The sequence below is a fragment of the Limulus polyphemus genome, unplaced genomic scaffold (genome assembly GCF_000517525.1).
Source record: "Limulus polyphemus unplaced genomic scaffold, Limulus_polyphemus-2.1.2 Scaffold1832, whole genome shotgun sequence".
Taxonomy (NCBI): Eukaryota; Metazoa; Arthropoda; class Merostomata; order Xiphosura; family Limulidae; genus Limulus; species Limulus polyphemus.
In genome coordinates, this window is record NW_013667442.1 from 57989 (window position 1) to 72517 (window position 14529).

The 14529-nt window shown below is 33.6% G+C and overlaps 1 protein-coding gene across 5 annotated transcripts in view; it reads left to right on the forward strand.

Annotated features, from left to right (window-relative positions):
- Positions 1-14529, forward strand: part of LOC106465092 (ensconsin-like) — a 72114-nt gene that overhangs the window by 16274 nt on the left and 41311 nt on the right. For all 5 annotated transcript variants that reach the window (XM_022392919.1, XM_022392920.1, XM_013925287.2 and 2 more), the window contains 2 exons: positions 9079-9182; positions 11650-11764. In XM_022392919.1, coding sequence (XP_022248627.1) covers positions 9079-9182; positions 11650-11764 — 219 coding nt within the window. The remainder of the gene's footprint in view (positions 1-9078; positions 9183-11649; positions 11765-14529) is intronic.

Genomic DNA, 14529 nt, shown 5'->3' on the forward strand with positions numbered 1-14529 from the left:
ACAAATGATTCACGCGCATTACGCGCTAGAAGAGACGAAGCAACGTTCACACGTTGGAAACGATGATATCGGAGAATTCGTGAGGCACCCAAACACCTTCTTTAAGGGTTTTTTTTTCTATATTCCTTAGATGTTTACGTATTGTTTCATGACGTTTATGCAATTTCAGGGCCATATTGATTAGGTTAGATTCAACAAGCATCTTCAGAGCATCAGTATCAATTCCAACATGTTGGCCCCCTGCCATCACAGTTTTTAAGGCTAAAGTCACCTGAACTAAATTTGCTGAACCATCGTTGAGACTTATGAACGTTCAAAACATTTCCATAAACGTTCTTTGATATTCTTCGTGGCTACAGAGGTGTTGTTTCCCTTCTTGTATTCAGACAGCATTACATGCCGAATGTGTGTCTCGTCATGTGCCATCACTATAAGGGATTCGAGTGTACTAAACTTTACACATTATATAGGCTACACTAACGTGACGTTTAGGCAGTTCATTTAACTATTATACGTGATGTTCGTTTTTGGGGGGGGGGTAATGAAAGTGTTCCAAAATGCGACATTAATTTCTTGATGACCTAATATAAAAATCAGTCATATAATCACAAAAGCATGGTATGTTCAGGTTATAATGGTTTCATATGTCACTTTGAAAGAACCATGGATTTTAAAGTGCTACACATTGTTCATGAACCATGGGTATACCTGATAAAAGATGTTAAGATCATTCATTTATGTAGTGAATAGTAGGTAACAATCCCTCATATGGAGGCCAGCTGCCTTGCAGAAAGTAGAAAATACTTTGTTTACTGATGTTACCAGTGAATTTCAGGCTTTATACTGTCCTATGGAATAGTCATATTTTGCTTATGATAGTTTTTTGTTTCTTTATTGTCTCATCTCCTGTCAGTGTTGATTAAGATCTTTCATTCGTCCCCATTTTTCACCAGTGCAGAGGAGGTCAATTTCCTGCTGGAAAAATAGTGCCAGATTTTATATAGGGCTTCTCTTGCAAGCTTGTCAGCTTCCTTGTTTAGACTTACCCTTACATAACCTGACACACACAACCAGTTTATAGTCTTAGCATGAAGTTGTTCTGCTTTCTGCCATCCATCTTGTGACCAGTCACAGCGAGTTGAAAATATTATGTTGTTGGCCCTGTCTATTTGCAGTTCATTGCTTTCAGCAATCCAGAAGAGAGTTTACTTTATGGTTTTCAGCTCCAACTTCCTTCTGCTTGTGGGAAGCCTGAATACTTCACAAGCCTTTTTCAGGATGTTGTTGTTGCTCTGCAAGATGAATGCCAAACCAACTCTCATGCTATTTATGATGTAGGAAAAATCTGTGGCTATGATGACAGGTGACTACCCACCATATTCTTCAAATAGGTGCTGACAGGCTTTTTATGCTTCACCTCTTGCCCAGTCTTTACATTTTATATTTAGAGTGATATCCACAGATCCCAGTGGCATCAGATGTTTATTCCACATGGGGGCACCTAAAAGCTGGTGCTGACCCATATCTCAGAAGTAGCTATGTATCACTTTCCCACCTTTGACTCTTTCCTGAAGTTCCTTTCGTGCTTGGTGGATGTCTATTAGGTTATTGTGGAGCTAGATAATATTAATTGAAAAGGGCAGTGGCATGATGATTAAATGCATGGACTTTACACTGCAAGCACTCTGTGATGTTGCTGAGGCTTGTGGGGTGTGATACACCAATTGTGTGCTGACGTATCTTCCATGCACAGTAAATCCTCACAAGCACTTGCATTCAAAATTAACTTCATTCTTTTTCTTGGCACTGTCAGGAATGGTCCTGTTCATTGAAGTTTAAATTTTTCAATGTAGTGAGATTTGACCTGCCTTTATTCTAGTGTTAACTTTTATTCATTTCATTTGGTTGCAACTTTGATTTGAACCTGCATTGCTTTTCAATTGCTACATAAAAAAATTTTAATCTGATGAATTACTTTCCAAACAATGAATTCTCAAGCAATGGAGACTATTGCCTCCTCCTGAGGTTCTTTCAGTATTGTTAACACCGAACCTATTTCATCTGTGGCCACTGGAGGCTCATTGATTGTGGAGGATGTTACTGCCATTGTTCAACATCCAATTCGTTTGTTAATGCCTCATCTCCTTGTCCCTACATTGAGAGTGAGTGCATTCCTCTCTTTATAAATCTGACCACAAGGACGACGATTTTGATATAATCTTTCCATCTCCTGAGTTTCTACTAAGTTCCACTTTACTTGTAAAGGCCAGTGTTCCGCCTCCAAATCTCTTTGTGGATTTGGTTTCTTAGGTTTGTTCTTTACTTTCTCTTTCACCGATATTTTTTTATTCTTACCATTCCTTACTTAGATGCTTCTCATGCTGAGGATAATTTGTTTTTTTTCCTTATCTCTCTGCTATGAGGTCAATCAATTTGGCTGAGTTCATGACCTCTGGTTGACCTTTAGAGTTTCCATGTTATGTTTTGTGTATCTTTACGAAATTTTGTAGGCTTTCAGTAAATATTATAAGTCTTTTGTATACAAAAAAAAGACAAAAACAGAATATTTAATGAAGTATTTTTTCTAAAAATTTCTCCATAAATATATGGAGTCAAAGTTTTGACTACCCTGAGCGCAAAGTGATTTTCATGTTAAGATTAAAAATACTTTTTCATCTGAAAATTGTCAAATTTTATTTACGTAATCTCTAAAACCTAAATAAACATCAAACGTTTTTCTTTTGCCTGTTATTTTCTCTACCCTAACTCTATATAGGGTAGGTCAATTTGGTCGACCTTGTAACCAATATAATTCTAAGTTATCCTCTTTTTCTTTCTGGTATGTCTTCAAATTATAACAGGAAACTACCTATGTTTATCCTAAATAGCTTAAAGTTTGTATCAGTATACATCTGTTTCTACTTAAATTTTATTGTTTTATATTGTCCTTTGAATCCTACATAACTAAATTCCACCACACAAGTTGTAAATCACTTGGCGATTCTTAGATACTTGTGAAAACTTTTTTTTATTATTACTTTTTCTTTATATTACGTAATCTAACCTAATAAGTTTCTGATTTTTACATTTTGATTACTTTTGTAATAATAAATAAAGAATACACATGAAGAACAAGAAATATAGTTGTTTTTTTTGCTGTTGTCTTTGATGAAACTTAATCCTACTTCTTTATACTACTGCACTAAATAATTTTTTATTTAATTAAATAATGCACCTAAGAACACAGAATAATAACATGTAAGATGCAGAAATGTCCTAGAACTATCATAATTTTTCTATCTTTCTAACTATGCAAAAAGAGCCATTAAAAATTTAGCTAAGATCTTTGATGTATTTCTGTGAGAATAAAGTTTGAACTGGGAGTGAGACAATTCTCTGTACAAGAAACAAAGTAATATAATACATCATTTGATAGATTAAAACCTTGGTTTTCTATTGGTTATAAATAATGTAGTATTAAACATCAGAGAGAGAACTATTTGCAATTTATGAAAGAGAGGATGTGATAGGTGGATGTGGCAAAAGGGGGATGATTCTCTAGGTTTTGGTTCTCTAACCAAATAAAAAATTAGAGTGGAGGGAAGACTTAGATAGCAAATTTCACAATTCTCATACTAGGAGAAAATGATAATTTTTGCAGAATATTTCCTTTTAAAACTTATATGATACTAAAATTGATTTATTAGTGACATTTTGATGCTAAGTTTATCTGTACACCATGATAAAAAGTAGGTTAATTAAATTTTTAATGTAACTCAGTAAAACCTTGTGACATGCATAGAAAAGGGTAACTGTATGGAAAGAGTTATCCAGAGGTGTGTACATGTTGACACATTTCTGGATCATCTTTGTTCACACTCTCAATTGCCTCATCCTCCTTGACTGCAGGTTTTCTTTGTTATGGCTTATGGCCATTCCCCTTTTCAATTCTTGGATTCCCAATCCCTGTAGGCCCTTTTACCTCTAGTGCTCAATTTTCCCGTCTTCACTTTTTTTTTACCCAACTCCTTCATTACCTATCCTCTTTTCCTCTCCTTTTTCAAGCCATACATTGTGTTCCTGATAGTTTTTCTGGAGATCTATAAAGTGTACTTTTCAGTACCTTGGCTATGTTTTCACTTTCTGTTCTATTTAGTTTCTCTGTTGTTAGGACTTTCTGGGACATGATTCTGTTCTTTCTGTGGTCACTCCATCCTCGGGTCTTTTCTTAAATCTGTTCCCAATTGGACATGTCTTTGATCAATGCATCCACAACTCCTCTCACTACCAAAAATCTCCTCTTCAGGTCCCCATTAACTCACCTAGTTACTTTAGCTGTGGATAGTCTCAGCCAGGACTCTTATCTCTTTCTGTATGTATACCCTCCTTTTCTCCTTCTCCCACTGTTTTGGCTTTGATTTGTGGCACTCCTTGTTTGGTCCTGTTGGTAGCCCCCTTTCAACCAGCTCATTCTTGGTCTTTTCTTCTCTAATAAGCCCCCACTTTAGGGTGTTACACCCCATGGCCTTTCCTTTTCAGTTGCCTTCTCTGAAGGGAGCTCATCTATATTTGCACAATTGCACCAGTCCCTCCATCATATTAATGTGGGATTCTAGCTACTGTGTACAGAGAGTTAAGCGTATTGTTTCTGAAGTTAACATTTTCCTTACCTAAGTATATATTTCCAATAGATACTTACCTCTCTTCACATCTTCCCACCCTTTCTTTCCACTACTGTTGTATATTATTCTTGTCTTGTGTAAGTTAATTTCAAGCTCTAGTGCAAATGTGGAACCTACTGTACATGAGGATATGTTACCCTTGTATTGGTGGAGAGCTTTTGTCATATGATTATATCAAGTACTAGTGCAGTTCACATTAAAATATGTATCTTAGGTAGAAGAGAGCTCAAGGCTAGTGACGTGCACAAAATATCTCAAAGGCAGATGCATGAGAAATAGTTACTGTATGCAAATAGGTAAGTATCTATTGGAAATACATTTTCAGGTAAGAAAAATGTTAATTTGGGCATCCTTCTTAGGAATGGTTGTATTTTGTTTTCAGTTATAGCCTTGTTAGAGCCACTGGTGTATCTACACCAGGATGATTGTCAGCAAAGGTTAGCACATGGCATATAGTTGGACGTTTAGGTGGGATAGATCCATGGTGTTGATGTTGAAGAGAAGTTAGTGATTCTTGAGAGAGAGGGACCAGAATTTTTGGTGATCCAGTCTAATTGCCTGTAGATATCAGATATCCATGCTTCGTGATGCATCTTCTGGTAGTTAGTGCAGCTATGACCCATCTCACACATATCACATTGATGCCTCTTCTGAGGATTTTGTCAACAATAATAGGTAACTGGACTTTATTGTAGGCATGTTCCAGATATAAAGCTACTGCTAAGGTGTTCTGATCAACTTCAAAACCTTCCCACATATGAACTGTAAAATAAGCAGCTTTGATTCATATTTCTATTCCAGTGAGATACCCACATAATTATGATAGATGTAATGGTTCAGTCAGATAGGCTAGCCTTCTAGCTACAGCCTTCTCTTGTATCTTTCCAAAGATGTTTTGTAGGACAGTAATTCAATAGCCTTTAAATAAGAGTGATCATTCAAGGGTTTGGGTAAGGACTCTATAAAGGCATTAGGTCACATCTTTTGGATGCTACCTGTTGACCAGCAACATTGCTACTCTGACAAGAACATCTACAGATTGGCTTCTGTAATCTTCTTAAAGGTGAATATTGTTCCAACAAATGGACCTGCATGTATTTATGGCTCTGTGTATCTCATCAGATAAGGAATGTTGTAGCTTGAACTTCTTGCTTGTCACCATAGTCACATTGATTAATGTATCTGAACATGAAGGCATTGTCTTGCTATTTATCCATACAAAGTTGGGTGCTGTTATCATGGAAAACGACTGACATTGCCATGTTTTTTGTTCCTTGGTCAGCCATAAACTTGTGGAAGTGCCAGAATGAAATTCTTGTGGAATTAGCTCTGCTGCACTCATTCCATTTTTTGTCTCATGCTCCCAAATGATTATTGCCTGTAGAGAACATAGGCTCTATTCCATGTAGTCCTGGCTCCTTTGCTTAGGCTGGGTCATGCTTTATCCACATGAACTCAGCTTTGGCTTGAGTACACGTTTTACAGGCTTTATCAGTATCACTGTTCCAACTGTATGGGTGTGTTCCTTTTGCAGGAGTTGTTGCTGTGACTTTGCTCTATGGTAGAGAGGTGCTTGAGGGTACAAGCAGTGCCAGATTGCTTAATATTATTGTATGAGTTTCTAGCTTGTTTTATACCACAACATCATCCAGTCTTCATGTGCATATCACTGCTGATATTATGTTCACTATGCCTGGCAGCAATGATGCTAAAGGTGAGGTTAGCAAAAGCAAAGTCTATACAGGAATCTGCCACCTTGGTGCTGAGAGATGTCTTGCTGTGTTACCCAAGTTTAGCAATATAGGGTGAGCAACTATAATGTGGACATCAGAATGTAAACCCTTGTAATTAGTGTTTTCACTTGTTTCCCGGGTTGGTTGTCTGACTTTGAAGTCTCCTACTGTTGACAACTTCCTACTAGATAGCCACTGAATGAATAAAAGTCAGCCAGTCACAGTATGCTGTTATTAATAGACTAATACTATCTCAAAGTTTTGTTAGCAGAATGTGGAACTGTCTTCGAACCAATGGCTCAGTACCTGGATAAGATAGACAGTCATCACATTACTAACAGATGACTGCTATCTGTTACCTCTGACTCACTGCAATTGTAGGCACTGATTCCAAGATTGAATCAGATATTTGTAGCCACAAAAATCTGCTATGCTAGCATAGAAATGGTGCTTCACAAGACTGGCTTTGTAAGCCATATACCCAATGAAGTATATTCCACTTACAAAGGCAGAAAGCAGCCTGCTTGCAATGGCGCTAAAACTACATTCAGTGAACTAATGATGTGGAAGAATACTTCACCCTCAACCTTGATAACAGGTACACTCATCTGAAGAGGGTGTGGGATTAGATTCTTTACCATTTTCATGCTGGTAAAGGCAGGAATTAACATGCTGTTGAATGATACCATTAATATTACACATTATAGGAACTTCTGTGTTTCCTTTATTACTATGACCAATGTATAGTTCATGTTCTGCCATGTGCAGATACTTCTGTCTTTCTTTTATTACTATGACTACTCTATAGTTCATGTTCTGCCATGTGCAGATACTTCTGTGTTTCTTTTATTACTATAACAACTGTATAGTTCATGTTCTGCCATGTGCAGATCCTTCTGTGTTTCTTTCATTACAATGACTACTGTATTGTTCATGTTCTGCCATGTGCAGATACTTCTGTGTTTCTTTCATTACAATGACTACTGCATAGTTCATGTTCTCCCATGTGCAGATACTTCTGTGTTTCTTTCATTACTGTGACTACTGCATAGTTCATGTTCTGCCATGTGCAGATACTTCTGTGTTTCTTTCATTACAATGACTACTGTATAGTTCATGTTCTCCCATGTGCAGATACTTCTGTATAGTTCATGTTCTCCCATGTGCAGATACTTCTGTATAGTTCATGTTCTGCCATGTGTAGATACATCTGTGTTTCTTTCATTACTATGGCTACTGTATAGTTCATGTTCTGTCATGTGTAGATACATCTGTGTTTCTTTCATTACTGTGACTACTGTATAGTTCATGTTCTGCCATGTGCGGATACTTCTGTGTTTCTTTCATTACTATGGCTACTGTATAGTTCATGTTCTGCCATGTGTAGATACTTCTGTGTTTCTTTTATTACTATGACAACTGTATAGTTCATGTTCTGCCATGTGCAGATGCAACTGATCCTCACTGTAGCCTAACTGATGGTAATGTTCCTCTACCATGTAATACTAGTTGACAGATTATTTAAAGAAAACTTGATTGACTAAATGGAGTGGACTATGTTCTCATTAGACTACAATTCTATTGAGCATGTAGAGAATGATCTTAGAATGAACATTACATTTCATCAAGTGACCTTTTTTAGACCCGTGTTTTTTAGTTTATTTTGAACATGCAACATTGTTACTAGGTTACTGTTTGTGTTGATCATACTCTCTATTAAAGTGAACGTTAAAGGTGTAAATCCACTTCTACAAAATGTTTATTTTTAAACATAGAATGGGCAACTAAGCATAATCAATTCAGTTCATCTGATGAATGAGTGATGGAGTATGGTGATTTAAATTTTGTAATGGGGGTTTGCTTGTCGTGACTAAAATATTACAAATTCGAGTTATCTTTATATTGTGTTTTGTTGCTTACTTAGTGATTTAAAGCCAACAAGCAACTAGATAGAGGAGATGTAGACTAGTAATGACAATATACATATTTATGTATTTATTATTCTTATACCCCTGGTAGTTTCTGCATGCTTTTTTTTTCTCCAAAAAAAAATTAGTTTTCTGTTTTTTTATATTACTGGTTCTGAGATAATATGTTTTATCATACAGTTTTAATTAAGACACTCAAAAAATATTTTTATGTCATACCATTTCTTCATTTGTTTGTTGAGTCCTTTCAGTTAATAAATGTTGCATTGTTTAAAGCCTTTTTCTTTACATATTACTATTATAGGGAGTGTTAGTGTTTTGTACACTGAACCTTTATTGCAATTTATGCTTCTACAGTTTCTTTCAGTTTTAAGTATTTGGCATCATTGAATCATAGCATGAACTTAAATGTTTTGGGAAAAATAAAATTATATATGATTGTAATATGTTATGTAATTCTAGACTTTGACTTAAATTATCTTGGTATTTTTTGTTATTAAGTGGTTTTAAATTTTTATATTTACCACAAATTTCTACTGACAGGAATGAAGCTTATCCCAAGGAATTAGATATTAAACTGAAATTTTGTCCATTTACCCAAGATATTAATTTTAAGATATCACACCGAGACACCTTGAATGCTACAACTACAAAATAAGTATTATAATTTGTAAGACATTTGTATTGAAAAAATATTCCTCCAAAGGATGTGATTGTTTATGTTGTTCTTAACAGGTAAATCAGAAACCATACAACTTAGTCAAAGTTTCTATGATAACAAGAGAAGATCATCTTTTGTTGCTGAGGAGCAGATGGGGAGAATTTGGGAAGTACATCAGGTAAAGTACACTTCACTATTCATAAAACAACAAAAAGTTCTTATAATTAACAGTCTACATTCAACTTTTATTTTAAGAACATTTACTCCATGTATGGCGTGATTGTTTTCAGCGTAGGTTTCAAATGGTCGTCAAGAAGTGTCAGTTTAATTTTGAGATGTCACTCATTCACAATTCATCTTATCAAGAGTTTTAGCCTGGTTTCAGAAACATGTTTAAAGTCAAACAGCTGGATAATTGAATTAGGCTCAGTGTAAGTTTTACTTGATATTTGACAATGGTTCACATGGTGCCACCTATGTAATCTCAAACTCTTGTAAGACAGAAAATATACTTGAAAAACTTTTGTACTTAAATATTTTTTACAATAGTTATGTTGTGCAAAGCAATACTTAGATCAAGCTTAGGATAAGGTTATTTAATTATACCCTACAGGTTATAGTAGTAATACTTATTGCAAGGTATATCCATGTCATTCAGAGATACTTCGTGTGTCCATGTGGGAAAGTATGATTTATTGCTGGATATACACAAATAACACAGGCCTGCTAATAAGCTACAGGAATGAGGTGTTACTTGATATAGAGTATGAAATTATTTAGTTTTTGTGTATTGATTTAACAAATTGTTACTTTTTAACAGTATGTACATGAAAAGAAGCACTTTGAAACATTTGAAAGTTGCTTAACTTGTTTAGAGTATTAACTTGAGGCATTACATACCCTCTGCATCATTAGAATACAGTGTTACTTCTTGTAGGTTATTAACATGATAAATTATACTGTTTGTACATTATTAGTATATAGTGTTATTTGTTCTAGATGTTAAAATAAGGCATTATATTCTCTGTTTATCATTAGAATACAGTGTTACTTCTTGTAGGTTATTAACATGATACATTATACTGTTTGTACATTATTAGTATATAGTGTTATTTGTTCTAGATGTTAAAATAAGGCAGTATATTCTCTGTGCATCATTTGAATACAGTGTTACTTCTTGTAGGTTATTAGCATGATACATTATACTGTTTGTACATTATTAGTATACAGTGTTATTTGTTCTAGATGTTACCATAAGGCATTATATTCTCTGTTTATCATTAGAATACACTGTTACTTCTTGTAGGTTATTAACGTGATACATTATACTGTTTGTACATTATTAGTATATAGTGTTATTTGTTCTAGATGTTAAAATAAGGCAGTATATTCTCTGTGCATCATTTGAATGCAGTTTTAGTTGTTGTGGATGTTAATGTGAGGTAGTTGTACTTTATCCTACTGAAACAGTATTTCTGTTGTAAATTCAGCTAAGGTACTTTATCCTACTAAAACAGTATTTCTGTTGTAAATTCAGCTAAGGTACTTTATCCTACTGAAACAGTATTTCTGTTGTAAAGTGTTCGGCTAAGATACTTTATCCTACTAAAACAGTCTTATTTGTTAGAGAATTACGTTTTGCTTGTTCTGTTTGCTTATATGACACATTTCTACATTTTTAGTCGAAAATGCCTTCTGTCTGTTTTTATGAGATAAATTTATTTGGTCCAGGGTATTGATCAATATCAAAGTAACTTCATGTGTGTGTATGCAGAAACATTACTTCTTGATGTTAGAGTGAGCTTAGTTCAGCCAAGTGGTTAGCATGCCAGTCTGTGGAGCCGATGTTCTGTGGCTTGCATCCCGTTACCACAAAAGAAAATAATAAAAATATTGCTCTCTGCCTTTTGGGGATATGAGGACAATATAAGTGTTGGTCAAATCCAATTATTTAGTCTGACAAGCATAGCTTAAGAGCTGTTGGTGAGTGGTGTTGACTAGCTGCCTTTCCTCTCGTCTATCACTTCAAAATTAAGGATGGTTATGTGCATATAGACCTTGTGTAGCTTTGTGCAAAATCCAGCAAAGAAACAAACATGATGTTAGATATCCAATACATAAATTTGCTTTCTGTATGATGAAACTAGGCATATTTTCTTGTTGCTGAGTCAGATTCACTTCCCATCTATCAGTGCCAAGCAGAATGTTTTGTTGTTAGATATTTACTTCATATATATATATATATATATATATTAATAGCCAAGAACTTGTTTTTATTAGATACTCACAATTTGTTGGTTAAATTATTTTGAATAATTGTCAAAGAGAAATAGGAATAGTGAAAGCTTAAGGAAGAATTTTAGGAGCCTTAACTAAAGGAAATATCTGATTTTGGGGGAAAATAATTGTCCCTGTCCACAAGTCAGATCTACATTCTGAATAAAAATTGTGAAGAAGAGTTTTTAGTTTTATATTTACTTGAAGAAGTCACTGATTCTTGTTAATATATTTATTTTTGAAGAAAATGGGTTATTATAATGTCTTATTTATTATAAGTATGTAAGGAGAAATGAAACTGTTATTTGTATGCCGCCTTTTAATTCATTACAAAGGTTTGAAAGTGCATTTCTTTTTTCTGTTTTTAGAGTGTAAGAGAATCCACTAACAATATAAATCTGGACAAACCATTAATAAAAACAGCTAAGGTACCTGATGTTTCTTCTAAGGAGAAGTTTTCCAGTGAGAGGATAAGAGAAGCAGGTATTATACAATGATTTCACTTTGTAAGGTATTGGATGACCCAAGTTGAGGCCATAAGAGATAAAGAAAAAATTAGATGTATATGTGTATAATGGATTTTTAATGACAGAAGGAATTCATTTGGAATATGTATCAAATTTTTCACAAGTTATGATTAAAATGATTTTTTTATTTTTTAAATCGTTTTCTTATTACAGCTTTTAATTGTGCTTCTTATTGATGCAGATTAGTTAGTCTCAAAATATATTTTTCCAATAAAATAATATATTATTAAATTATGCCATGCATGCAGTGTAAACACATGATCACATACTTTCAGAAACTTCTTAGTATTAAGACTTTATATACAAATGGCTGAAACCTTTTCAGAAAGAAATAAAGTTTTAGAGATAGGGAAAAAAACAATTACAACTTATTTGATGAGTTGTAGTTGTGAAATTTTAATTTAAATCAAAAGATTAAAATTATTACACTACTATTTCTAATCATTACTTTAATGCAGTTGTAACCAGTTTTATCCAACTTACAGAAGAAACAATAATTTATTTATATAAAATTTGAGGTTGTTTTGTTTCAAATTGTATTTTCCTGATGCAACTCATGTAATTTAATTTTATGAGCAAATTTATTTCCTTCAAATATTTATTGTTTGGTTATAGTCGTCTTGTACTAATTTATGTATAATTTGGCTGTAGTTAGTTGCTTTGCAGTCTGTTATACTGTTGTGGTGTTGTATGAGTTTTGGGAATACTGTGCAACAGCATCTTTCATAATCAGTACTGTTGCACTGTATTCAACCAGTGAAATTCACTGTATTTTAAATGATAATATTTCAAGCTCAATATTTTCTTTATGCTATTTAAACATTGATCCTTGTGTTAAGGTTCAAAGTTGTTTTTCTGTAGAGTATAAAGATCAAAACGATTTTGTTAGGTCTGTGATCATATGTGTCTTTTGCTCAGTATAATCAAACTACAATGCACTGTTTTTTGTTTATTAATGAAATTAGTAAATGTATTTAATTATTTTAACTAAATTAAAAAGCAAACAAAAACCGACAGAAAAATATTCTTTATATGTTGTAAAGTGCTTATTCCTACACTTGAACACTCTCATGGTCAAATTCAAACTTGGATTTTTGTAAAAATAAAACAAAAATGGCAGCACAAACATTTCTAAATGCACAGTAATTTTATTTTATAAGCTTAAAAAAATAAGCATGTTCTACATGATTTGGTGGATAAGAGACAAAGGTCAAATTATGTTTGTTTATGTACTCAAGTAAATGGACATATACAATTAGCATATTGTACAGTTATGCCATTTACAAAATCAAATTCCAGAAATTCACTTCTATGGCACCTGGACCTAAACCTCTATTCAAACTCATCAATTTGTGTTTAACAATTGCTAAAGATTCTTTTCAGTCTAATTTATTGGATTTTTGTACTTTGATATAACACTCTTAGTAATAAAAACCAACTCCCCAGGATGTTACAGTTCTGTTACACAGCAATACAACATTCAGGGGTTAAGAATTTATCTATTCTGTACAACAAAATTAAATAATAATATGATTTTTGAATACTATAGCTATGACAAGGCAGAACTATGTTGTAAAAGCAAATTTCATGCAACACTTACATTTCATGTTATGTAATTCAGGCATAATGTTAGTCACTCATATGATCTAAAATAAAAATGATTACTCATTAATTCTATATTTTGTACAGTAGTCTCACGTGATCTTTCGTATTTCACTTAAAACCAAGTCGCAGTTCAAAGTACTCCAAATTATTTATGAAACTGTGGCTAGCCTTTAACAAAAGCATTTGAATGTTTCATATGGAGAGCTAGTAAACAATGGAAGCTGATAAGTTATCATTAATTCGTGATCAAAGCAAGCTACATACATAGAACTAAAAATTAATCCATTAATGAATATAGTTATTTTAATATACTATCCCCACTTATCTGATGATTAGAATGCATTAATTTATCTGTTGCAAAATAATTCTAATATATATATAGTAACTCTCACAGTTTTGTTGTACCCATTTACGTCATTGTAATATAATGTTGTTAAAAATTATGGAACAATATCCAACATAAGTTGTTTAAGTCCGTTTAATGTTGTTTTTGGTGGTGTGTGCCACAAACGAAAAATTTAACTCTTGCATTTAGGCCTATGCTACATCATGACAACTAGTAGGTGCACTGCACAGGTATCTTTCCACTCCTGGAAGTTAGATCAAAGCCAGCCTATCTGCACTTCTCTCGGCCTCAGTCAAACATTGTCTGCCTTATCAGCCAGTATCAAATGATATTTCCTGTGATTATTTTTGCACCAAACTTTCCAAAAACCCTTAAACATGAGTGTTCTGTGTTGATTGATTTATTTTCTATGTCTTTATATTGGGTTAATTTAAGTCTGGGTGTCTGGGAATCCATTCTCCCTTTATAACACGAAGTCAGTGAGGAAAATAATGGCCGATTTACGTTGATTCACCTAATGCTGTATTTTCTAGGAACATATTCTCGACACAAATGGGATAGTTAATGTATATGTATATATAAACCAAAACTGAGATGTTGGTTATGAGTTTTTAAAGTAAAAAATAAAAACTTTTCCATTGCCAGTCCTTGTCATTATTCATTAACTCATAAAAACTTGTCCATTGCCAGTCCTTGTCATTATTCATTAACTCATAAAAACTTGTCCATTGCCAGTCCTTGTCATTATTCATTAACTCGTAAAAACTTGT